General features: G+C 28.8%; 1 protein-coding gene across 1 annotated transcript in view; it reads left to right on the forward strand.

Moving 5' to 3' along the window:
• LOC111612740 (nuclear pore complex protein Nup160-like) overlaps positions 1-26,600 on the forward strand; it is a 51,026-nt gene extending 24,426 nt beyond the window's left edge. The window contains exons 8-27 of the mRNA XM_023353988.1: positions 2,141-2,304; positions 5,452-5,549; positions 5,629-5,683; positions 5,896-5,991; positions 6,103-6,207; positions 6,556-6,592; positions 7,895-8,147; positions 9,276-9,345; positions 15,988-16,209; positions 16,290-16,385; positions 16,456-16,550; positions 16,618-16,820; positions 16,929-17,095; positions 17,174-17,237; positions 19,248-19,485; positions 19,565-19,660; positions 19,738-19,882; positions 19,965-20,090; positions 20,176-20,280; positions 26,332-26,600. Coding sequence (XP_023209756.1) covers positions 2,141-2,304; positions 5,452-5,549; positions 5,629-5,683; positions 5,896-5,991; positions 6,103-6,207; positions 6,556-6,592; positions 7,895-8,147; positions 9,276-9,345; positions 15,988-16,209; positions 16,290-16,385; positions 16,456-16,550; positions 16,618-16,820; positions 16,929-17,095; positions 17,174-17,237; positions 19,248-19,485; positions 19,565-19,660; positions 19,738-19,882; positions 19,965-20,090; positions 20,176-20,280; positions 26,332-26,430 — 2,534 coding nt within the window. The 3' untranslated portion in view covers positions 26,431-26,600. The remainder of the gene's footprint in view (positions 1-2,140; positions 2,305-5,451; positions 5,550-5,628; positions 5,684-5,895; positions 5,992-6,102; positions 6,208-6,555; positions 6,593-7,894; positions 8,148-9,275; positions 9,346-15,987; positions 16,210-16,289; positions 16,386-16,455; positions 16,551-16,617; positions 16,821-16,928; positions 17,096-17,173; positions 17,238-19,247; positions 19,486-19,564; positions 19,661-19,737; positions 19,883-19,964; positions 20,091-20,175; positions 20,281-26,331) is intronic.
• The last annotated feature ends 277 nt before the right edge of the window (positions 26,601-26,877 follow it).

Below are 26,877 nucleotides of genomic sequence, written 5' to 3' on the forward strand. Positions count from 1 at the left end.
TGAAAATAACTCATCTCAATAAACAAACAACTCTAATAAAAATGGTTCTCCAAATCAACTGTTTCTAAAATGAATGATTGGAGTTTCTTATTGTTTACAAATGATTTAAAATTTCAACTATGGAAGTTAACTATAATTCAGAAATGGACAGCACGCCGATCATTTACTAGGAGAAACGTAGTAAATGATCTAAGACAACGTATCTAGCTCCACAGTTTGGAGGCTTATAGCACATGCACATTATAACCGTGCGCGTTTTTATTTAAATTCTTTTTTCTTACATTCTATCGTTGCTTTCATTCCAAAACGTTAATACCGTTGGAATAATTTGATGTTCATATTCAAAAAAGGACTTTAACCATTTTTAACGACCTGACAAAGACAAAAATAATTATCATCAAAAGTGCTTGTCGATCTAGCAACATTCATTTGTAATTTAACGCCTATATGTTAAGAGGTTTCGCCTAGTAAACGATCGGCGTGCTCTCCATTTTTGAATTATAGTTAACTTCCATAATGAATTCTGGACAACAGGTATCCTTTTTTGTTATGCTAAATTTCAACTATTATCAAACTTCCAAAAATTGTTTTCAATTTTGATTTGATTTCTAAAGTGTTATTTGTGGATGTCATCATCTTAGTTAAATGGCTTAAGAAATTCAAAAATCCTCCTCAAGTAATGCTGCAACTTCACCACAAACTGAAAGTAACATATTGTCAGCTGGATGAATATTTGAACTCAATTGCTGAGTTTGCAAGTATACTGTGAGCATGATAAATAAAAAATGCACAAATAGATTGCAACCATAAAATGCTGTTTATCGTGGAAATACAGTAGTACCTCAGGATACGAACGCTCCAGCATACAAAATTTTCAGGATACAACATGAAATTCAAACATATTTTTGCTCCACGGTATGTGGAGTCAATGTAATAAAATCAGGGGTTCATGATTTTGTTTTCAAGATATAGTAGGGGCTTAGTGAAAAGTACTAATCTCACCATACGACATTACATTAGTTGCAGCGCCATTTTTTACTCACTTCTGTTCATTGGTCTCAGTCTGCCTGTTTGCTTCGTCATGGAAGGATCTCGCTCAATAAAGGAAATCATGAGGTATTATTAGAAAGTGACTGATTTTATTGAAAAGAAACATCCAGAAAAGGTTCACACTACCTGTATTGCTGCTCAGAATAATGACATTTGCCTAAGTCATTTTAGAAACATTTTAAAAAGTAGGTATAGCCAAACCTCTTTGGATAGATATTTTACCAAGCGACCTCTATCCAGTGAAAGTGCTGGTGGAATGGAAGGAAAGAAAGCAAAAAGCAGTGAATAAAAAATTTAAAAAAATATGTAAAATAGAGAAATTAAAAAATTAGTGTTAAGTTATTTTTAAGTTATTGTTACATTATGTTATGTAAGTTAAGTTTTAGTATCATTTCCCTTCTCCCTCTCTTCCGCCACCAGTTTACACCTCCACCATCGTCTATCCTCAAAGGTAAAGTGCAAATAAAACTACAGTTTTTTTAATCAATTATTATCCTATTATGGTTATTTATACATTTACAACTACAAAATGCATTTTTCGGTGTTTTCCTTACTATATTTTTTTTTTTCCAGTGTACTACTTAGCTTTAATTTGGGTGTTTTTCATGTTGGAGCAGATTATTTGGTTTTACATGTAATTATGTGGGGAAAAATGATTCACCTTACAACATTTTCATGATACAATCTCAGTTTTGAAATGGATTAATTTTGTATCCTGAGGTACTACTGTAATTGATCCACAGATCAATTATTTCCAAGATAAAGTGTGTTAATCCATATGTATTAAGACTTTTTAATTGCTTTGAAGTTGTTTTTCCAGTCTTAAAAATTTTACCGTGGCTGTTTAAACACTTTATATAAAAAGTATATGAAAAATTCTGTAGAATCACAATACAAAAATTCCAAATAACTTGTGTTAAAATTATAATATAAGCAATAATACTGCCTATTGATTGTTCATAAATTTATATTTGTTTGTTTTATAAGTATTTGAGTATTATAATTTAATATAATGAACATACTGTGTGAGTATATTATTTATATACATCATAATTAAATATATATTTATGATTGTTATAAATTTTTTCAGCACAACAGTTTTCTATGAAGAAAGTTAGTGGATACAGAGATCAAGATTTTTTTCTAGCTGTGTACATGAGCCTTCCTGAACAAAATCAGTTTTTCATATTTCAATCAAGAATTTTTTCTGGTCAATGTAATTTAGCTTACATATCTACTTTATATGCACCAGAAGTAAGAAATTTAAAAATGCTTTCTTTTATGTATAAATAATTTTATTGAGGCAGAGCATTAGTGAAGCCTCTTCTACATGGCTTATAGAATTGAATTCATTCTCAAAGTTTAATCAGTTGATTTTGATTAAATTTTATCATTTTTATAGTGTGAAATGAGGAAATTAAAAATGTAATAAAATCATGGGTTTATGATTTTGTTTTCCAGATATAGTAGGGGCTTAGTGAAAAGTACTAGCATGACCACATCCAATTTTTGAACTTTTTTATTTTATATTTAAGTCGGTAATATTATTTTAGGGGTCCCCAAAACAATATAATTGACTTGTTAGTGCTTCAACTCAGTTCTTAGTTTATGTTCAGACAGAAACAAACTGTACCTAGTATATTTTAAATGATCTTTTAATTGCAATCATATACATTTCTGTTTTAATCTTTAATTTAAATTTCAAATATTTTAAAGTTGTAAATGTTTAAGGAAATGATGAAAAAGATTTAAAAGTTTATGAAATGATACACTTATAATTTTGTTGAATAATTGGGTTTAATGATTTTATTGTTTACTTATTATCACTATTATTACTTACATTATATGCAATTATAAGAACTTAAAAATAATATATAGTTTGATGAAAAGCATATTTACGCAGGCAGATTAATTAAAAACTCTAGATTTCAACCACAGTGTATTAAATGGAGTCAGGGTATCTATTTTCTTTATTTTTTGAATTTTTTCCATCAAATTGTAAATTATAATTTAATATTTATATTAAATATTTTTAGAAAATGTTAATTTATTGAATTCATGTAATTAAGGATTAGATGAAAGTCAGTTGTCAAGTACAATTTTCACAATACTGTATATGTAGTACTTTTGATTTCTGCATATTATTGATATACTAGGTAGCCTGACAGTTCAGTTAATTTCTTGTTTAAAATTAAATTTAAAATAATTTTTAAAAAGTAGGCAAATTTATAAAACAAAAATTAATGAAATTTAATTTTTTAATTTTTTTAGTAAATTTGATTATCTTTAATGCAAAACAACACTAAAACAATTTCTATAGTTATGTTACAAAAGAAAAAAGAGTTGCAATTAATTTTAAAAATTAATTAAGGGTTCAAAAAATGCAGCCAAAATTAAATAATTAATTATTATTAATAATTATAAAAACTAAATTAAACCAAAAATTAATTAAATAAGAATTAAATTTAAAAATAATAAAATAATAATTAAAAAGCTGGCCTTTACATCAAAAACAAAATTAAAAATAAAATCAAAACTATTTAAAATTAAATCATTTGAAAACTAAAACATTTTTAAAAACCATGCAAAAGTTGTTCTGAAATTTTCAAATTGTAAATCAAATTAATTTGTAATATATATACAGATAAAAATTAAAAATAATGTACAGTTTTAATTTTTATATCAATTCTCTATATAACCAAAGGTTATTCAAAAATCAAACTTAAGAATAGTTGCTATAGAAGCAAACAAATAGCCATGACTCAGACTTGAAGAAAGTGAAGTCTTTTTGTGTCTCCCATCCCTATGCAAAGACCTTCCTTTTGCTTTGTTAACCCTTTCCATGAATTCATATCCAGTCCACTGAGGAAGTTAAAGGATGGTCTTTTTGAGGAATGAATTGTAGATCCCACAGTGTAATCTACTTGCATGCTGCTTCTTTGTAAAGTATTGTTTCAATTTTAGTGGGGACAGAATATTTTTGCTTTTAATATATATACAGATTATATTCAATAATATATAACAGGAAGCAAAAATTTATTTAGTTAAAATTGCAAAATAGTATTCACACATAAATATTTTAGAATTTTGTAAATAAATAATAGATTTTATATTAAAAAGCAAAGAAATGTTCATATTGCACTCAGACTAATTTCATATAGAATTTGGCAAACTAACAGGAAATATATATCATATAAGGTATTTAATGTCTTCAAATAAGAGTATCATTATAGTTTCTTTCAAAGTTTTAAAGCAAGGGCTAAACAAAATATCTTTAAAAAAATGAGAGAACAAAAATTTTGCACTAGAGCTTTTAAAAGAAATAGAAAAAAATAATATATAAAATACTGGACTTTCTTTTAGTAAAACAAAAAAATACAAATTTCAACAATTACATTTAGATTTTTAACTTTATCAGCAAAAGAATCTAACAAAAGAAAAAATCTTTAGCATTTTCTATATAATGCAATTATAATACTACTACAACATTATTATGCAAATCAGATAGTAAACTAGGAAGGGTTGAGGAAGTTTTCAAGATCTAACAAAAACATTCCTAAAATTTAGAATAACAGAAATAAAAAGGCAAATAATGTGAACATCATACTACTAATTTTTTAACAGAAATGCATATTATATGTTATTTTATTACATATACACTGTAAGGTAAAGTCATGAAAACAATAGAAGCCTTCCTATATGCATCAAAAAATATTAAATAAAATTAATTTAAAAGAAAAAAGGATATATTAGTAAAATCCAAACTCTTTTTCATTTAAAATTAATTTATTAATAAGATTAATTTAATTAATGAATGTAATCTAAATAATATCAAAAACATAAATAATTTATTAGTATTTCTGTAAAACTTTTAATAAACTATACTGTTCACATTTTCAGAATAAGCATACAAATATTCTTAACCTTAAACTTATATTATTATTTGTTTGTTCGTTAACTTTCTTTTTGCTCCACAAAATACTATATAGATTTTTAAAAACTGTACAACTTGTAAGAAAGGAACATTTGTTTTCTTTAAAATTTAATTCTTCAATTTTATATTATCTCAAATAATGCCAAATGATCTGGATTATATTGGGCTATAATATGGCTACTATTTAATAATTAAATATTAAGTATAATAATTTGCATAGAGTTAGGCATTGGGCACCATCTCTTTATAAATGTAGTAATAATAAATTAATTAATAATTTAGTTTTTAATTTAGAAAGTTCTGGAAGAAAAGAATTGGCCTGGAGTCCCTCATATAATCTGATAGATCATTTGGTGTTAATCAAAACTTAGGTTAATGGATGTTTATATCTGAAATAATGTTTTTATTTGAAATGAAGAAAGTTATTTATATAGAATTTCTTTAAAAAATTTTTTTATATGTTTTAGTATGATCTGGTGGATTTTCATTTAACTGATTCTCAGTTGTGGACATTATGGCTTAACGGAAATAGTGAGCCAATTGTAAAATTTACTTTTATAGATAGGTAAGTTTGCTATAAAATAAATGTTTAATATGAAAGTTTTTTCTTTTAAAATTTAATAATTATATATTTTAATTAATAGTGAAGAAAATCAATGTAAAGATGTATCCTGGACATTAGTTCATCTTCAGACTCCTGTTGCAAAGGANAAATCCAAACTCTTTTTCATTTAAAATTAATTTATTTCAAAAATCAACTTACATACTAGTAACACGTTTTTCAAAAAAGAGTGAATGTTGAAAGTTTTGATTCTTCACAGTATTATTGATGTGTGGATATACATCATTTTTTAATATATAAGTTTTAAAGAACTGAAAAAGAACAAAATTAAAAAATTATTTCTTTTTAGATTTATCGCAGAATTGCTGACACCAGTATAGCTAGTGATTATCAGTCATCTCTCACTACTTTGAAAGAAGAAGTAACACATGCAGTAGAAACAGAAGTAAGACGTTTTGAAAAGAGAGAAAAAAGAATTAATTTCAGATTTAAAATTTTTTGGAATTGCATATCTTTAAGAAGCTGACTATTCACACTGTATTGGAATTTATTTCAGATTCGCTCTAGAGCAAGTGAAGGGGAACTTACAGATGAAGAATTTATAGATTTGCAGATGGAATGCTGGCATAAATTCTTTTCTTACTGTTTACAGTATCATGAGGTAAATTTTATAATTTATCATTATAAATTTCAAATATTTTTAGTAATGAAATAACCAAAGATCATTATATACTCATTGGGCTTTAAGATGTTTATTATTTATATATTTTTAGTAAGCATTACATAGATATATTTTCAGCTTACATTGTTGATGTAAAACAAAAGTATAACTTCACTACAATGTAACGAAGAAAATTTTAGTTTTTTTTTGGAAGAATGAATACAAAAAATAAAACTGCTCAAGGGTTTTTGAGCTTTTTTTTATCTTCAGGAACATGAATTATGTTTTGTTGCTTTGTAAGAAAAATTGTTTCTGTAGTAACAATTTTAACAATATTATATCATTTAGAATAACTCAGAAATTGATCCAAAAATTAAAAGGTTATGTAAATAGATTAAATGTACAGTATTATTGATTTTGAAAATTTCACATTAAAAAATAATTAATCAAATGTGAAAATATTTAATTATTTTTGCAGCTTAATTAATATATTGTATTTATTTTTTAACTTTGCTCAGATAATTGATTACAGANGGAATTTCGAAAAATCCCTTCTTAGTGTGCGTTTTCGTGACGTACCCCATCTGTGTACCAAATTTCAACTTTCAACTCCTAACCATTTGGGCTCTGTGCTGATTATTATTATTATCAACTCGTCTCGATTATATATATAGATTATATGGTTTGTCAAGAAAAAACTTCTGAACTTTTTTTAGCAGAAAATGGCAGTTTAAAATTAAGTAATCTGGATATTTAATATTTTTTAATTTTCTTGCACAATTTTCATTTTTTAAAAGCTGAATTTGTTCATAATACTAATAAATTCTTAAATTTCTGTTTTAAAACTTTTATTACATATTTATAAACATCAACAACTCATAGCCCGAGTAGTAAATACATCACCAAACGATCGCCTAAATATCGGGCTATAATATGGCTAATTAAATGATTGGAAATTTACTTACACTTATTTTAATTTTTTTTACATAGTAAGTTTATCTACAATTTATGATATTTCTATGTAAATAATTATATTTCAGCTCATTTGTGGCACAGTGCGGCAGCAGGCCAGGTTGAACTGACCTCACAGGCCTGATCCGGCCTGCAGGCCATAGGTTTATCTTTGCCGTTGGACAAAGATCCAGCTGACAAAAATTTGCTTAGCAGCATTACATTAACAAAACAATTATTATTTCATTATTAGACCTGAGAGAAAAATGTTAACTCAATAGTCTTATAAATATTCATTGACAATTTAATTATAACACATTGAAGAATTAGTATAGTTAATAAATTGAAACTACTGTATAAGTTTATTAACCAATATAAAATAGGAAGTGAGTGAGGAATGCAGAACAAAGAATTAGTGCACATCAGTAATAATGTAAACATATTTTAATAAATCATTTCAGTAACTAATATTTCTGTGCTGTTTTTCCTGAAAGTTGATGATTATATGATTAATATGTTATTCTTAATATAATGTAAATGTTTGCAAATGCCATTATCTCATTCTATAAATAAATATCCTGCAGATTAGATAATGGTGTTAAAAGAGTCCTTAATAATTTTACAGAGACAAGTCTTAATTTTATATATATTTTTTTAATATGAAATATTGATTATATTTACATTTTTTTTCATTTAAAAGATGTTTCTTTCAGTTAGAATTACTTTCCAAACTGAGTTCTTATTTTCTTAAATAATAATACATACATCTATTTACATTTAACTTCTTTATCTATGAGTTTTCTAAATTCTAAAATTTTTTTAAAACATACAGCTTTTATTCCTGGTTCTTTGGTTCATTTATTCCTGCGAGAACAAGGAGGTATTCAAGTTCGCCAACTACTTGGATTGTTGCAACCAGCTGAAGATAGAATGCAAAGTGCTTGGAACAATCTTTTACCTTCTTTAGTCAATATTGTGGCTCAATTGATGTATCCTACAATTATTAGAATTAATAGATTAGATTTTAAATAATTAATTGATAATTGAAATTTGATTTTTTTTAATTTAAATAAAAAAAATCAAATATTTAAATAATAATGACCATACAAACAATTAGGTCAGTTTAAATGTTTTATCCTTTTCTTAAAATCTAGGCACAGGCAGATGATAGATAACTTGAACTTAAAATACATATCTTCATTAAAGTGACAGACTATATCATTGGTCATTTTAATGAAGAATTGTATTATTTAAATAGTAAATAATCCTTGGAACTATATGATTTATGTAAAAAAAATCTATTTTCTTCTGTCAAAATATTTTTTTGATGGCTATGAGGCAGTTAAAGCATCAACCCTACTGTTTTGGAATTGAATCTGGGTGAGCAACACAAGAAATTTTTGTGATAGTCTATCCCAGATATGTCAGGCCCCATCTCACACCATTTGGCTAAACCTATTATGGACATGATTATAAAGATCTTTAGTGTCCAAAGAATGGAAAGGGCAAGAAAATATTTTTTTATATGTATATATAATAAGAAATAAATAATTACATTTTTTATTCGTGTTTATTTATAACAATCACAATGTAATTAATACATTTTTATTGTAAAATACATCAGATATATTTTATTAAAGAAGTATTTCAGTTTATTTCTTGATTTTACAACTGCACAGTTGTAAAAATTAGAGATTCTTAAAAACAGGAAAGAAGATTAATGATATGTTGTAAGTATACAGGTGTTGGTTGATAATTTGCATGTGTTTAATCGATAAAGGACTGAATTGTTTCATAGTAAAAAAAAAGCCTGACGAGTGATATGTTTTCCCATTTGAACTGCATAGCATTAAAGGTTTTTAAAGTTGATTTAATGGTTTTGGTTTCTTTTTAAAAAACATATATATAAATGTCACATTTCTTCTACATGTTAATAGACTAGTAATATATACAAATGTCGTTAATAGCATAATTATAACAAGATTATACATCCGTCCCATAATAATTAATTATTTGAAATTAACGATGCTTTTGATTCAGAAAAAAATTATGAATTTAAAAGTTTCTTTTATTAGCATAATTATTACATTATCATTTTTCTTAATTCTGTAAATCAGTTGGCCAAATGGAATGAATTTCTTATTTCCTGAATTCCTCTTAGTACAATGTCAATATTTGCCATTACAAGTAAGTTTTGTAAATTATTATAGTTTAAGATGTTATTTATAAATTAATATTCTAATACATTTAATGATATATTTGTGATAATATAATTTATCTTAAATATTAATATCACCTGTTTAAATCTTGTTGAAATGAATATACAGTAGAGCATCGATTATGCGAATCAATTGGGGACTGGGGTTGTTCAGAAAATCGATTTTTAAGTGATGAGAATGATACAAATGCAGCCAAAAAATTAAATACTGTTCATAATCAAACTGTAATTAGTGTAAGGACTGTGCAGAATGGTTTGAAAGATTTAGAAATAATGATTTTAGTGTGGAGGATAAGGCTCGTACTGGAAGACCCATTGACTTTGATGATGATGCTCTCTCTGCACTAGTTGAAGCAGAACCATCTTTAACAGTTGATGAAATTGCGGAACGTTTAAATTTATCCCATGGAACTGTTCATAGACATCTACAACAAATCGGAAAAGTTTCAAAGCTAGGAAAATGGATACCACATGAACTGTCAATAGCTAACCGACAACAACGTGTAAACATTTGCACGTCTCTTTTATCCCGCATTACTTTGAAACCTTTTCTTGATCGGCTGGTTACTGGAGACAAAAAATGGATTGTCTATAATAATGTGACGAGAAAAAGACAATGGACAGATCGCGACAAGCAGCCAGAACCGGCTGCAAAAGGTGGGTTGCATCCAAAAAAAATTCTTTTGTCTGTTTGGTGGGATATGTCAAGTGTAATTCACTTTGAGCTGTTAGAACCTAATCAAACAATTACAGCTCAAATGTATTGTGATCAATTAGAGCGTTTAAATGAAAAAAATTGACCGTCATTAGTGAACAGAAAGCAGGTTCTCTTGCAGCATGACAATGCCAGACCACATGCTGCAAAAATAACAGTAGAGAAACTCAAAAGCTTCAACTGGGAAATTTTACCTCATTCGCCATATTTGCCAGATATTGTTCCCAGTGATTATCATCTTTTTTGGAGTTTGCAGAATTTTTTAAAAGGGAAATTTTTGAGGATGAGAACAATGTAAAAAAGGCTATTTCTGAATATTTTGATTCAAAACCGAAATCATTTTACGAAGACGGGATTAAAAAGCTACCATCAAGATGGCAAGAGATTGTACAGAATAATGGTTAATACATTATAGATTGAAATAAGATTTAATTAAAAGTTTTTGTTGCTTTTTTTGTAAATAAAAATACGCACAAACTTATGGACGGACCTGATATAATAATAATCGTGGCTATTGTATTATTAAAAATTATTTCTTTATTTTGTACAAACAAAATAAAGAAATCATTTTTAACAATACAATAGCCACTAAAGAAATAATTCAGCACAACACTTTTGGTTAACCAACGTTTCAGTTGATCAGCATTCAGATAATTGATGCTGTACTGTAGTATTATACAGTAATACAGTAGAGTGTCGTTTATCCGAAAGCTGGTTAACCGAAAACATTCCAGTCGGCAAATTTAAATTTTTGCTAATGCTGTGGCGCTGCAATCTTTGACTATATCTTGGGCTACTCCAATTTTTTTTTTTTGTGTGTTTTAGCTGGCAGCACTGGCACTTTTGTGGTGTTTTTCTGGGGACTGTGTGTCGTGCTGAATTGAACATTTTTGATACTAGATCAACTTCTAAAGTATAATTTTTTTTGTTTTTATATTTTTCAATATATTTATTTTGAAAAAAAAATTCTTTTTAATGATACAATAGCCACGATTATTATTTTAAAAAGTTTACATTAGGCTTAACTTTGACGAAAATTCAACGCGAAGCGACACACAACGGAGAAAACTTTCAACATGGGATAGATTAATATATTTTTTCGTACATAATCGTTATCCGAAAAATAAATTATCTGAACAACCTCAGTCCCCAATTGATTCGGATAAATGACGCTCTACTGTATCTAAGTTTGAACTTAGTTTGTTTCGTCAAAAAAGTTATTCAAAACTAAACGAAAATGAAAAACAATTATTATTAACATTTAAATTGATAGTATTGAAATATTTAATTTTATAAAATTATTTATAAATAATAAATACTCAAAACATGAAAAAAGCCTGCCAAACAAGTCTATTTATTGTGTAACTTATTATTTAATGAAGTATTACTTTGTCATATTCTTTATAACAGTGATTCTCAACCTTCTTAGCTCCGCAATCCCCCTCAAATAGTAAATATAAATAAAATTAATATTTTGCGATCTCCCCACCCCACCCCATTCAAAAGAATAATAACAGTAAGCCTTACTATTACTAATTGAATTTTGATTGTAATTATAAATTAAATTTTTTTAAATATTATATAATCACATTGCTCTAATTTTATACATTAAGAAACTACTGACAATATAAAAAATGTAATACAACTATTCCTATTATTTTGTGTCACTGCATTTATAGTGATGGGTATGAACATGCATGTATGATGTGTACATACATGAGCAATTTACAAGTTCCAACTTGATGTGTAAGAATAATTTGATCTTCTATAATACTCACTGTGAGAGCATGTTTGAACATGCATGTGGATGCGTTTGAACAAGTTGTGCTGTCAGTAGTATAAAAGAGGCACTGGCGATTGCACCACTTCAGTTAAGTTGCGAATGTGAAGTATGCATCTGGTGCTTTTATTTTAGTGTGCAGTCAACTGTGAAACTAAAATTTTTTTTTAAATTTCTAATGCGAAATGGATAAATTTGTGAAAAAACGAAGTGAGCCATCTACATCCAGTAAATCGATTGGTAAAAAGATAAGGTTGTGCAATGACAGTTATTTAAATTATGATTTCACCTCATTGGATGGAAAGCCACAGTGTATTGTTTGCTCTTAAGTTCTCTCTGATGAAAGCATGAAGCCATCAAAATTAGTTAGACACTTGAAAACTAAACATCCAGCTCATAAAAACAAGCCCTTGGAATTTTTTGAAAGAAAATTACATACCTTGAGAAATCAACAAACTTCTCTTTGTAAGTTAAGCCATACTGATAAAAGTGTACTTGAAGCATCTTATCTCATAGCATTAAGAGTAGCTAAGATGCCCAAACCCCATACAATCACTGAAAACCTCATATTGCCTGCTGCAATTGATATGGTCAGTGTTTTAATAGGTGTGGAAGAAGCAAAAAAATTGAAAAAAATTTTGCTTTCTAACGACTCAATATCAAGGCAGATCAATGCCATGGCTGCCAATGTTTGCAATCAGATAATTCAGAAAGTGAGTTCAAGTGAATTTTTTAGTATTTAATTTGATGAATCAACAGATGTAGCAAACATGTCTCAGTTCTTATGTTTTGTGCGGTATGAATGCGATAGGGACACATCAATCAAAGAAAATATGTTGTTTTGCAAAACAGTACCAGGTCATGCAACAGGTGAATGNTTAATAGGTGTGGAAGAAGCAAAAAAATTGAAAAAAATTTTGCTTTCTAACGACTCAATATCAAGGCAGATCAATGCCATGGCTGCCAATGTTTGCAATCAGATAATTCAGAAAGTGAGTTCAAGTGAATTTTTTAGTATTTAATTTGATGAATCAACAGATGTAGCAAACATGTCTCAGTTCTTATGTTTTGTGCGGTATGAATGCGATAGGGACACATCAATCAAAGAAAATATGTTGTTTTGCAAAACAGTACCAGGTCATGCAACATGTGGACAATGTCTTTTTGATGTTTTTTATGAAGCTACAAGAAACTATACTAACATAGATTGGACAAAATGTTTTGCAGTATGTAGTGATGGTGCAAAGGTGATAACAGGAAAGAACAGTGGATTAATGAAAATATTAAGAGATCGTCTTATACCAAGGGCAGAATGAACGCACTGCTTCCTTTATAGACGTGCTCTTGTCACAAAAAATATGCTGGAGAATCTCAATCAAATTTTTTGTGTAGCTGTAAAGTTGGTTAATTTCATTAAAAGCCTACTGTTACAGAACAGGCTGTTTGCTGATGAAATGGGCAAAAATAAAAAAATGTCTTCTTTTCCATACAGAAGTTAGATGGTTATCACGAGGGAAAGTGTTAACCTGGGTATTGGAATTGCAAGATGAATTAATAATATTTTTCCAGGATAAACAAATGCCATTCTCATTGTTTTTACAGAATAATGAGTGTATGTTGTTGTTGGCTTACTTAGCTGATGTGTTTTCGCATTTAAACGACTTGAATGTGAATTTACAAGGATGTGATAAAGACATTTTATTAATGACAAAGTTCTTGCATTCATTAAGAAGCTTGATATCTGGAATATTTGCCTTCAAAGCAAAAATTTGGATATGTTCACACTCATTTCGGATTATATTGAGAAAAATTTGAATGAACAAGACACTATTATTCACCACAGTTTGGATTACATGAAGATGCATTTGTGTGCGCTAAAAACTCAGTTGGCGGAATATTGATATTTCTCGGAAGATAAAAATGATTTCTCGAAGAGCTGGGTACTGAATTTGTTTAGTGAAAACGTTGTTGCCGCAGCTAAGTTACCAGTTGAGATTCACGACCAGCTCATTGAAATGTCTGCCGACAAAACGCTACAACTGCAATTTACATCTGAAGATTTAACTACGTTTTGACTTGCTTCTCAACATAAATATGGAAATTTAGTCACAGAAGCATTGAAAATATTAATCCTTTTCGCCACATTTTATCTCTGTGAAAAGGATATTTCGTCCATGGTTGCACTAAAAACTAAATACAGGAATCGTCTTTTATCACTCAAAAACAATTTGCTCTTGTGTGTTTCTAACATAGATCCACGTATGGAGAAAATTTTAAATGAAAAACAAATGCAACCATTACATTAATTTCTTTTTTTTACATGTGTACAGTACATACCCCCTTTAATATCACTGCAACCCCCAGGTTGAGAAACGCTGCTTTAAAATATACAATATATCACAGTATTAATCTATATACATATATATATATATGTGTGTGTGTGTATAGATTAATACAGTGATATATTGTGATGGGAACAATGTCTTGAAAATTTTCCCATCATGAAAAAGACAAAATAGAAATGGCAGCATCTGGAATCAATGAATCTCACAAAATTTTTGAACAAGTGAGTGAAATGAAGGAGGAGTTGGCCTGGCGGAGAGTGAAACAAGCATGGTTGTGGATTGTGTTGAGAGTAGAGTGAAGCGAATGAAGATGAAAGGATTGAATTACCCAACCAATGGGAGGTTGAGTGAAGAGACCAGTGGATGAATGGATAAAACCACTGAACACTGCTAGTTGGTTGTGGGTTTGTGCTTCTCCAACAGGCTGTTCATGTGGAGGTTTTTAAGTTGATAACACCTAAATAAGGACCAGTTTCTCATAAAAGACCTCTCTGGAAGCTTTTCCCTCAGCAGATCACCTATGTGTCACATAGCTGTAACCAAGTAAATCCCCACATGTAGGGAGTAAGTGAGTGGAGTTGGCTTGCAGGGATTGAATTATCACAGAGTTTTTATGAATAGTCTATATTTGTAAGGTTTGCCGACTTTAAGGGGCGTACAATTTATCCCGCGTTAGAATGAGCCTAAGGGAAACCCCATATGTTGGCAGTGGTGAAGGAGGTAAATGAAGTACAAGTGTTTTACAAGAGAAAACCCGTTTATTTGTTTGAATTCATGCTTACATCAATATTGGACAATTCCAAAATCCCAGTGTTCCTATGAAACGGTAAGAGTTCGGGTGATTGGTCGTAGCCTGGGCGGACAAGAAGGATCGCTGGACAGTGCAGATGTTCGGTGTTAAGCTGCGGCGTCCTAGGTGATCAGCAGTAGCACAACACAATAGATAAAGCACAACTGTAGGCTTAATCCAGAGGAGACTCTCCTTCGACCTTGAAGTTCTGACTTTTATAGTTTTTCCTCCACTATTCGCATTTCGGATTGGTCCCTCATCCCATTCCTCGCTTCCCGATTGGTCTCTCCTTTGTCTCTAGGTGCAAGATGAAATCTTTTTGGGTTGCGGGAAAGGTCTGATTCGAGGTGTTCATCTGATACCTCTTTGTCGACTCTGCTCGGTGACTGTTTATAAAACAATAACACCTGCACTCATAACTCAAGCCATTGTTTATACCATTTTTTGACGTTTAAGAATTTAACAATCATTTTCGTCTTTCATCTATCAAAAATTCTCCTTTTTTTTTTTTTTTTTTGTTTGAAAAGGTGTATTTCGGCCAACCTTTTTATAGACTCGTGAGTCAATGATCTACGTATTTGAGTGTTCATGTTAGAGTTTGTCTTCCACTAAGACCTTGACAGATAATTTGACACATACTCAAACAGTTCCGAGTCTCGTTGTTTACATCTTGTGTCGCGCAAGAATTTCACGGTTTACTCAAGTTTGAACCTCGTCTGGGAACCCACATATTGAATCATGATATATCAAAACAAGTGAACCAAGTCTATGTGTGAGCAAGTGAAGAGAGCCATATAAGCATGGAATTGTAATGTTTTTCTGTGGGATGTTCAACTGATTTGAAAAAAAGTTTTTTGTTCTGAATCTGAAGGTTTTTTAAATGTGATTTGAATATGAAAGTGCATTTTGAAATGAATCTGAGCTGAAAACATTTTTCATATCTCATTATTTTACAAATTTTTAATTTCTTTTTTTGGTTAGGAATATGTAAGGTTATTACAACATTGGTGTGAATGGAATACTTGTTCTTACCAGTTTTTGGTTGCTAATTGTCATCTTTGTCTTGGTGAACCTCAAAAGGCATTTGACTTATTTTGTCAAGCTGCAGAAGGTATAAATAATGAACTATTTCTACATAATAAATTAATACAAGGCATCGAACAGACTTCATCGAGTTCCTTAATTGTTCAGTATTATTTAAAGGTAATCATCTTTAAACTTTATTTTTATCATTTTGTAATTTTATACTAATATATAAAATTTATTTAATTTTTGTCATCTAGGTTATTCAACTATTTGAATTTTTCAAACAACCAGAATATATAATTTTACTTGCCGATACTGCTATAAATGTTATCGAACCTGAAGATCCTAGTATTGTAAGTATTTTTAGTTTTATATCACCATATAACTCCTAAAAATATTTATTTCATAAAAAATTTTTTGCAGCCTGTTTTTTGGTCTTTAATTTTCAAGTATCATTTAGAATTAAATCATAATGAAGAAGCTTATACTGCTATGATAGGGAATCCAGACCCTATTCGGTAATTATTTTAAATTTAAATTATATAAATTTTGAATGAAAATAATTTATAGAAAATTTTTTTACAGAAGGAAAGATAGCCTTAGACAGTTTATTGTTGTTTTATGTGAAAGAAGAGAATTACAATCACTCATTGAATTTTCCTATGCAGACTTAAAGAATGATGTTGTAAACATCTTGGAATCACGTGCAAGATCAACAGATTTGTTAACACAGAATTATTACAGTATTCTTTATGCTTTTCATATACATAATAATAATTTTCGAAAAGGTAATTATGAAAATTTAAAATATAAAGTAGATTACTGTAGGATTGTAGAATTTTAAAATATAAAATTAGTATGTTTATTATATTAAATAAATCTAAAATTATTTACAGCTGCAAGTATAATGTATGAACATGCGTTAAGATTGAGCAGAGAAGTTTTTGGTCGTGAGAGTTTAGTAAAACAGGCTCAGTGTTATCTAGCTGTTTTGAATTGTTTAAGGCTCATTGATCAACAGTATGCTTGGATTGTTAAACCAATACCAACTGTTACAGACAATGTATATTATAATTTTTTTACATTATCATTATATGACATATTGTACAAATTAAGTTTTTTTCTACTTTTTATTTTGTAGAAAGATGAACCTATAAATGTGTCCCCAAAAAGGAATTTTGACGGTGAAAGAATACCACAATCTGGTAAGTTTTACACTCATAATTGAAAATAACAGTAATATACAAGGTCAGGCAATTAAGTTTGAAAATATTCTTTTCCAATTCAATATACTTTGTACAGCATATTCATACCGATTGTGAAATAGATGCTGAAGTCATAATGTAAGGCCCTTGAAAATTTATTTTACTTCCAATTCCTTTCTCCCTTTTATTTTTCAGGTAATTAGGTAATTTTTCTAAATTCTCATGAGTTAAAAAAATTATCATTTCTGATCAGTTTTCAAAGTTCTTTGCACAAGTTCAATTGCTGTTGCTTTTATCTAAATACTTTTTGGTACTTAAAAATGTAGACAGATGCAAATTCACAATGTTGTTGTTTACATAATAATAAATAGAGTTGAAGTAGTCTTATACTACGTGAATTCAATTTTCACAACAGTATTACTAATCAAACTGGCAAGAAATTCAAAAATAATTTTGAAACTTAATTGTTTAACCATGTATATTTTATTTGGAAATAATTTAACTGAATATTGTTCTTATTATATAAGTGATTATATGATATTACTTCAATCATATTTCAATTGGAACAGTTACAAACTTTTTAGTAATACAGTAGACTCTATATATCTGCAGGAATTGGTATTGGGATCTCTCTTGGATAGTAAAATATTAAGATGTTCAAATCCCACAATGTAAAATAACATAGTATTTGAATATAACCTACCCACATCTATATAATCGTTTCTAGATAACTTATAATACTTAATACTGTGTAAATGTTATGTAAACTGTTGTTATACTGTACTGTTCAGGAAATAGTGAAAAGTAAAGTCTGTACATATTCAGTACAAATGCAACTATTGTAACCTAACTAAATTACGGCCTTTAGATCACTTCAGAGAGCTCTGGTATATTCACCAAGTGTAGAAACTTAGTGTGGAAATCAAACAAACAAGGAGATTTGCAAAGATTTACTATCTACCATCTAAACTATTTTGGAGCTTAGTAAAGTGGTATGAGTACAATGAAGAAAAAGGAGGTGCCATAAGATATGAGATTCCTCAACATAATGGGTGGACATTGCAAGTATGCTTAGATTTATCAAGAAAGGAATTTGAGAATGATTATAAACAAACAGCCCAAAGTATATGACAAGATACCCAAAGAAATTGGTATGTAAGGGAAGGATGAGTAGTGTGTACAGCATTCCAGTTGAGTATGAGGACAGATGATACAAAAGTGCTACAACACTTGCCAACAGAATGAAAGAACAGAAAATTTTCAGAAAGGAAGGTTGAGTGACTCTGGAGAAGAACTTGTCAAAAAAAAGGTAAAAGTTAGGTAACAAGAAGAAAGAATTATTATATCCAATTTTAAGAATAGTGTCTTAAGGACACTAGCCACTAGTAATGCCCTAGTGTTGAATAAAAGGCAAGAAGAGAATGAGGTAGATCAGTGGTGTAACTCTGAGGATAGCCAGTCAGCATAGAGTATAGGGACAATAGATCATAATGTGCACATTGGCCAGGTCTTTCCATTTCAGTCACAATTAACAAACTGTTCACTTTTTATTTAATGGAGTTATTTTTACTATATTGTTACATTGTGGTTATGTTTTATCTTTAATGAAATAAAAAATTTAAAATGTTTAATGTTTGAGTCCATTACATACCATTGTAAATTTTTCTAGCTTGTTCTACATTTGAATTTAAGTGTTCAGTCTGACAATCAGATAAAACAGTCTTGAAAAATGTTTAATTGAAAATAAATAGGCTCTTCAATTTCTGTAATGATTGTTTGAATCTTAACATTGGGGAGCTGATGATTTCAAGAGAGAGTCTTGCTCCCCAATCATCAGCTCCCCAATTCAAAGAAAGTCTTTGAATGATTTGCAAAATTATGTTCTTTTTACTATTTATTAATATAAATATATATTGCCATAATTATTATTATTATAAGAATTATTGATATATATTTAGATTTGAAGTGCAGACAAAAGTATTTTATTAAAATTCTATATTATTGTAATAGGTACAACTAAGATGGAAGTACTAGAAATTGAAGATATTAAACATGAGTATGACTTAGTTCATGCAAGACTCAAACTATTGCAAAATGATTCTTCTCCTACCAATATTGCAGCAAGTTTATTATCTCCTGGTGAAACAGTTACACTTCTTGTTAACTCTGGTTTTTATGATGCAGCAATACATATATGTCAGTCTTTCAATTTATCATATGTACCAGTGTTTGATGGTATTGCAGAAAAGTTAGTTTTGAATCTAGTATAGTTTTGTTTAATTTTATAACTATATTATCAGTATTAATAAATGCTCTGTTTTTTTTAGATGTTTAGAATTAATGCATCAGTATAATCAACAAGTTTTATGTGAAGCTTGGGAATGGTTAGGAGAAAATGAATTACCTTCTGTTCAGACAACGAGGTTAAAATATATCCAATTATAACAATTTTTATATAAAATATATACAAAGTTAAAATGAAATTTATTAATTATTTCAGTGCTGATAAATATCTTTGGTATCTATTGAAATATTATCTTAATAAATATGAAAAATCAAACCAGAGTATCTATCATCGATGTGTGGTCTCCAAATTATTAGCAGAAGGAAGCCACTTACCAATTTGGTTAAAATTGTCATACCAAGTAATGTTTTTTTTTTTTTTTTTAAGACTTTGGTTTATTATTAATTTTAAAAATAATTAATTTTTCTTTTTATTTTTTAAAGAGGCGTAACTTTCCTGAATTACTGTGGTTATATATAAGTTGTGATATGCTAGAAGATGCTACCCAATTAGCAATAGAATATATTGATGCTGTAAGGGGTGTTGGAAAAGAATATTTTGGATTAAAAGTAATAAAATAAAACATGTTTATTCATGCTTATTTCTATTTAAAAAATTTAAAAACAATTGAATTATTTTGACCAAATTTTTTAGTATGCATTACATGGTATGAATCCCCCAGTTTGGCTGCCATACACATTACTAGATATGTTATTAAATTCATTAGAAGAAAATCAAGAAGATGAAGTTTACAATGAGGTAAATAATTATTTTTTTTATGTATTAAGCTGATTTAGGTATAACATACAGATAGCCCTCGGTTTATGCCGGTTCAATTTACGCCGATTCATAATAACGCCGCTGCGCAATTCGCCGTTTTGAGGTGTAATTCCCCGATTTTCCCTATGCTAGACTGATTTTCATTTCAGTGTTGACATATTTACCGAGCCGCGACATTGTACATTCATTAAAACAAAGATTTTTATTAAATATATTTATTTTTTCTGTTTAATATTATTGGGTATGTATACATTTGCATTAAATTAATATTAAAATACTAAACGTTTAGGTACCCACGAGTCAAGATATTAAACTTAATAGTCCAATAAATGGCGTCTGAATCCATAGCGCCAGTGAATGTATCCCGTATCATTTCGTTCAGGAAAACACCTTACAATGCAAAAGCACTTCCGGCGATCACAAATTATCATTAGTGAGACAAATCTACTTCTCGTTGGCCAGACGATATTTATCTCTTCTTAGCCACCTTGAATTTTCTCACTCAAACTGACCTTATATATGCGCTACGGCGACCAGTGGTCGACCAATTAGTGTCTTCGCTCGTCTGTAGCTCTATGTCGGGTTAACGTATCCTTTCAACTAAGGAAAGTTAGACAATGTTGTGAGCGAAGTGCAAATGTTAAAAGGAGCATCATATTCGACCATATTCCAAAATTCTTAATGAAAGAAATCAAAAATGTAAACAATTAAAGATGGATACTTTTTCCAAAAAATGTAAGAAATTCGAAACTAAAATTTTTAAATAAAAACATTTTACTGTATTTTATGATAAAATACATTTTAAAAATTAAAAATTTATATGTATTTTGTATTATATTGTATTAATAAACAAAATTATTAGCTTATTTTTCACTTATGTAGAACCTAACCCCATACCTCACTGTAAATACAGGTTTGTTTTATGCCGATTCGATTTGCGCCGGCTTTTGTAGGAACAGAACTGCGGTGTAAACCGAGGGCTACCTGTATTTAGATTATATTTATTTTAAAAGAATGCATTGTATTTGAACTTATCAATGTTTGATATATATATATACAATATGCTAAGGCAAATTCTATTTTCAATTCATTAAGGTACTTGTGTAAAAATTACATTTACTTTTTTTATATATCTGTTGGTTCTGTTGTTTTTGCGTGTGTGAAAACCTAATGACCAGCTTCCAATCTGGAATTGATTAGGTTACGCTTATGTCTGGTGCGAGGTTCGGGGATGTCTTTTGTTTGGGTCAGTTAGACGAGCAGGACATGACCAGTATCCAGTCAAACCGTTATAACCAATTCTTTGTTAGGTATTAAATAGCGATTTTATGATTAGAGGTCTTTACACCCAAAGATCCTAATAATATCATTTTGAAGGTTATTTGACGTAGTGAACCATATTGCATCTATTTAATCATTCATTTCATTTTAAATAATTAGAAGCAAAAATGTGCCCAGTTATGTTCTTCCTGTAGTAGTACCCTTCCCTATCATACTGGTATTGAACTTGCCCTGTCCAGTATTAAAATATTCTGAAAATGGTACTTTGAGTTGACATTCGTTCATTCCTAATTACTTTTTTAATACTCATTGATTTCTGATTATTTTTAATTTTATATGATTAACAGAAAGATTATTGTAAATTAAATTTTGATCAGGAGGACTGACCTCATTTCTTTTGGATAAAATAGCACCTAAGCAAAGAATAACTCTTAAGGTGGGCCAAAAAAAAATGAAAAAATATGTTTGATTTAATGTCATTGACTTAGATATTAATTCTGCATATAGATTAACTGTGAAGGTATTTACATGGTTGTTCAAACCTTTTCATAGAAATAAAAGTTATGTATGTGATGAGGGAATCTATCAAAATGTGTTAATATTAGTCTGTTAGAATTTACCAGGGACAAAAATTTATCTATCTATCTGTACAGATTACACTAAGGCAAAAATCTTTTTCTATTCATTAAAGTACTAATACTTGTATACTGAGAAATTTCATAAGTTTTTATATAAATAAATTTATTTGCTTCTTTATTTTCCCTATTTATATGTAACTTAACAATTTTTTGTAGCAAATATTTTGTTAGGTACAACTAGTTTATACAGATAATCTTTATAATTAAGATATCAAATTTTTAGAATATATTCTGCCAGAACTAGTTAACACTAAAAGTTTGTTTGATATTTGTATAAAGAAAGCTCTTATGTCCAATATGTAAGTATAACTAATCTGGTGTACTTTAGTTATATGTATTTTTATACATATGATTTATAATTGTCAGCCTTAATTTACAAAACCTATTTGTTTTTTAATGTTTAACATTTCTGGAAAACTTTAATTTCATTATCACTAAGTATTTTAAACTACAGAATTTTTATATTCAGAACAAACAGTTTTGAATAAAGAAATTCTGTTATAATGTGTAGTATATTATAAAACAAAGAGGAGATTATTCTAAATACAGTGATGCCTCGTATAATGTACTTAATCCATTCCATCCGTTAAGTGAAAAGTCCGTTATACAAAACGCATTTTCCCATAGAAATACATGTTAAAACATATAATTCGTTCCGCAGCATAAAATAACCGTACTGTACCATAAAAAAAATGAAAATGGAGCAGTCACCAATTATGCCGGGTAGTCAGATGTTGTGAGGAGGAGGTGGAGGAACACTTTCTTCACACATTCATACAGATACAGACTTTTTACACATTGCAGCAAGTCTCTTTTTATTGTTTTTTAATCAGAGTCAGATTCAGGAGAGGCTAGCAGAGCTTGCAGGATCATCTCCTCTTGTTCCATCCTTTGTTTTTTGGCAGCTTGCTTTTTGAAAAACATGTCCAAGGTGGTCTGTTTCTCTCTCTTTTTCAACACCTGTTGGAAATGACGGGCAAGGGTGTCATTGTAGAGATCATTGATCCTGTTGGCCTCAGCTCTGTTTGGATAATGAGTGTTGGTAAACTCCTGAACCTCTCCCCATTTGACAAGGAAGTGTTTGTCAACTTTCACTCCTTATGATGATTTTTTGCTTTGTTTCAATTGAAATCACGTTTCTGTTTTTTTAGAAGCCATGATTTGCACAACACTTGAATAAATGTAAATACCCTGCACTGAGGTGATGTACAGTACAGTACATAATAAACAAGGGAGCAAGCTGAATTCCAATGGGAGCTCTGTACTTCAGATATAATAATAATATATTATAAAAATAGCAGATTGTCATTGGCAATGGCAAAAGAGTGGAAACATCATTCGCACTTGTTTGCCTCACGTAATTGCCAAATGGAAAGTCCGTTGTTTGCAGCCAGTCTGTTGCTCGAGTCGTGTAACAGCCAAACAGAAAGTCTGTTGTTCGCAGTGTCCTTTATTCGAGGCATACGTTATACGAGGCACCACTGTACAAATTCAGAACTTTGATATTTTATGCTATAAAAATTTTAAAATTGCCTCTGTTATTCTTTTTATATAAAACTATTTAAAATTGATTTTTCTGTAAAGCAATGAATTGAAATTTAAGAAAGAAAACATTCTATATCTGCAGATTAAAATCACCTAGTAATTGTTTAGTAAGGATTGCTTAACATAAATTTTAATATGGATTAGAGTTGAATTAATGATAAATGGAACCAAAAATTATATATACTATTTAGATACACAATACAATATATTGCATTAAGGTTTAAACTTTTTATTCAAGTTTTAGATAAAGATAAGCTCTGTTAATATGAATATAAAATATTCTATATCTGAAATAACTAAATATTCACAGTATGTTTTATGATAATAAGAATATGAATAAAGATATGTTCAGATATTACAAGTATAATGTAGTTATGAGAAAAATACTTTACAGTGTTAACAACAAAATTGACTTTAAAAAAAATCAAAGTTTAATCAGGAATAATTTTGTTGATTCATTACCAGGCCAAATGGAAATGGAATAACAATAATTTAGATCTAAATGTAGTAAATCTGATTTTTGGGCTGCAATTTGAAAAAAATTGTAGACCTATAAATTCCCACTGTCATCCATCTGTTCTTCCTTAATCTCGAGAATGAGAACGGTATTAAATAGATGAAAGACAAGACCAGATATAGAAAGCTTAGGGGCAGGAGGCCCTGATTAACTATATATGAACTTTTGATGCAAACCAGAAGTCACATTATTTCAATTCAAAACTTTTCCCTTGAAAGCAGTTAATAGATAACTGGCACACTCTATTGCTAACAGTAAAGTATGATGTACAGTACATGGGCAAGACACTACAGTACCAATTTGAGATGGAGAGCAAGCATATAGTTTAAATTAAATAAATTTTAAAAATATGATTAAAAAATTTCAGCTTGGCATTGTGACAATGTCACAATAAATAATTGCTCATTAGTAATAGAATATTAATATTAAAATTATAACATAATATAAAGAAACCCAAATAAAATGCAAATACTAATTTTAAAAAATAAAATAATAATAAAAAGTAAACCCAATAAATTTCTGAGATTAGTACTAAAAACAAATGCATAATTTCAAACTAGAGGCATCAAAAGTGTAGAAAATATTTTAATGATCTAACAAGCACTGTCCAGTGATTTGAGAGGATCATCCTAAAAGAATTACAAGAATTAAAATGTATACTGCCTCCTAAACAAAATTAGCTTCGAATCTGTACAAGTTATTATAATATAAAAGTCTGTGTGTCCTTATAACTCCTGCAGTTTTTGTTCAATCCAGATGAATTTTTGGTTATATTTGTTTTATGTTCTGATGGAAAGTTTAGGCTACTTTTTTGTGGAAATATTATCTATAAAATAAACATTTATTGATTTGGGATCAGTGATTGCATTTATGTTGCAGTGACATCAGTAATGTCATTTAGTTCATGCTTGACAAGGTAAGCATAAAATTGATCAGGTAAATTCTAGATCTAAAAGAATAAGAACAACTAAGACCCCTGAAGGCTGTGAAGTCCAACTTGAGCAACATCGCAACATCAAGTAAGAAAGAATGGGTTTGTCAAGGGGGTGCAGTATATATATATATGTATGTATGTGTGTGTATGTGTACATACCACTAGAATTAATATTAATAAACATAGGAACTTTATAAACTCCAGATCTTTCCTGTAAAATGAAACTGTCCCTTTCATTTGTTATTGTGTCTAAGGATTTTTTTTTTTAATTTTAGGAATTCATGTCATAATCTTTTAAGTGAAAATTACATTGAATTATACCTGACAATAATATATTTTCCTGCCCATCTGCAAAATTATTGTTCAAAGGTGTGTAGATAGCAACAGAATATTATGTTGTGTAGAAATAAGAGATCAAAAGTGTTGTAACTGATAATGTTTGTAAAGGATAAAGAATATAAAAAGTGTTTGTTTTGATGAGATAGTACACCACTTGGTCAACTTGACATCATCGTCTTGATTGTGAAATGAAGGATTACATCAAGCTTATGTCCCAATAGACATTCATTCAGTTTGTTTTGCAACAATATGCTTATTATTTCAAGACAGATTAGATTAACTTCAGAAACAAAATTTAATTAGTAAGTGGATAGCAGTGTTGTTTCTTTACACATACTTTTTACCTTGTTATATTAAAGATCATTATAGTATAATTTAAATGTGGAACAGGAAGTTTTTTGTTAGACATAAAAGTCATTTCTGTAAGCATTAAATATATCTAGAGATTTAAAAAAAAAAATTGTTTTAAAATTTACAAATTGAAAATATTAAACTGTTTAATATCTTTACAGTAATTTATAAAATTTGTATTAAGTTCATAACATAAAGAAAAAACTTCAATAAACCATCAATAATACAACTTAAAAGATGTTTTCAGACAATATATTCTATACCATAGAAATGTTCAGATAGATCTAAATCAGATTAAATTATGGTAACTGTTTCATTAAAATAGGTGTATATTTTATTACAATTTGAAAAGAAAATTTTTTATAAATATAATTTTCAATTTAAAATTGATTAAATTAAAATCATTTATGCTATAAATTTTTCAGTTGTGCCAAAAATTGAAGGACAAGCTCTGTGAATATCAAGCTGAATTAGGATATGCTTCAAAAGCAACAGTCGAACTCTCAAGTCGGAAAACATTGTAGTGGTTAGAAATAAAAACATGAGGTACCACACACTGTACATGATTTGAAATTGTACAGTTTTGTGTTCAGTTATTTTATTATAACCTACAACTATTATGGGTGAAAATTTATACAGTTCTTTTAATGTTTGGAAGATTTTTATATATTGCAATTTTAATTACCCTAATAAGTGATGTATAAATGATTTTATGAACATCTATAACTTATAATAAATTTTTTAAAAGAGTGAACTGATTTGTTAAAGTATTTATTTTGATTTAAACTAACATTAGTAATATCCATCTCTAGATATGTTTGTTAGTCAAATAATATCCAATTATCATTTTTTTCTTCAGAACTGGAATGTTTTTTGATGTCAATGAAGGATTGGTAACAGATGATGATAAATTATGAAAATCTTCAGAAAGTTTTTATTTTTATTAATTAACACTTTATCAGAACAAATTT

The sequence above is a fragment of the Centruroides sculpturatus genome, unplaced genomic scaffold, assembly GCF_000671375.1.
Source record: "Centruroides sculpturatus isolate CEXI.00-Female unplaced genomic scaffold, Cexi_2.0 scaffold112, whole genome shotgun sequence".
NCBI classification, from domain to species: domain Eukaryota; kingdom Metazoa; phylum Arthropoda; class Arachnida; order Scorpiones; family Buthidae; genus Centruroides; species Centruroides sculpturatus.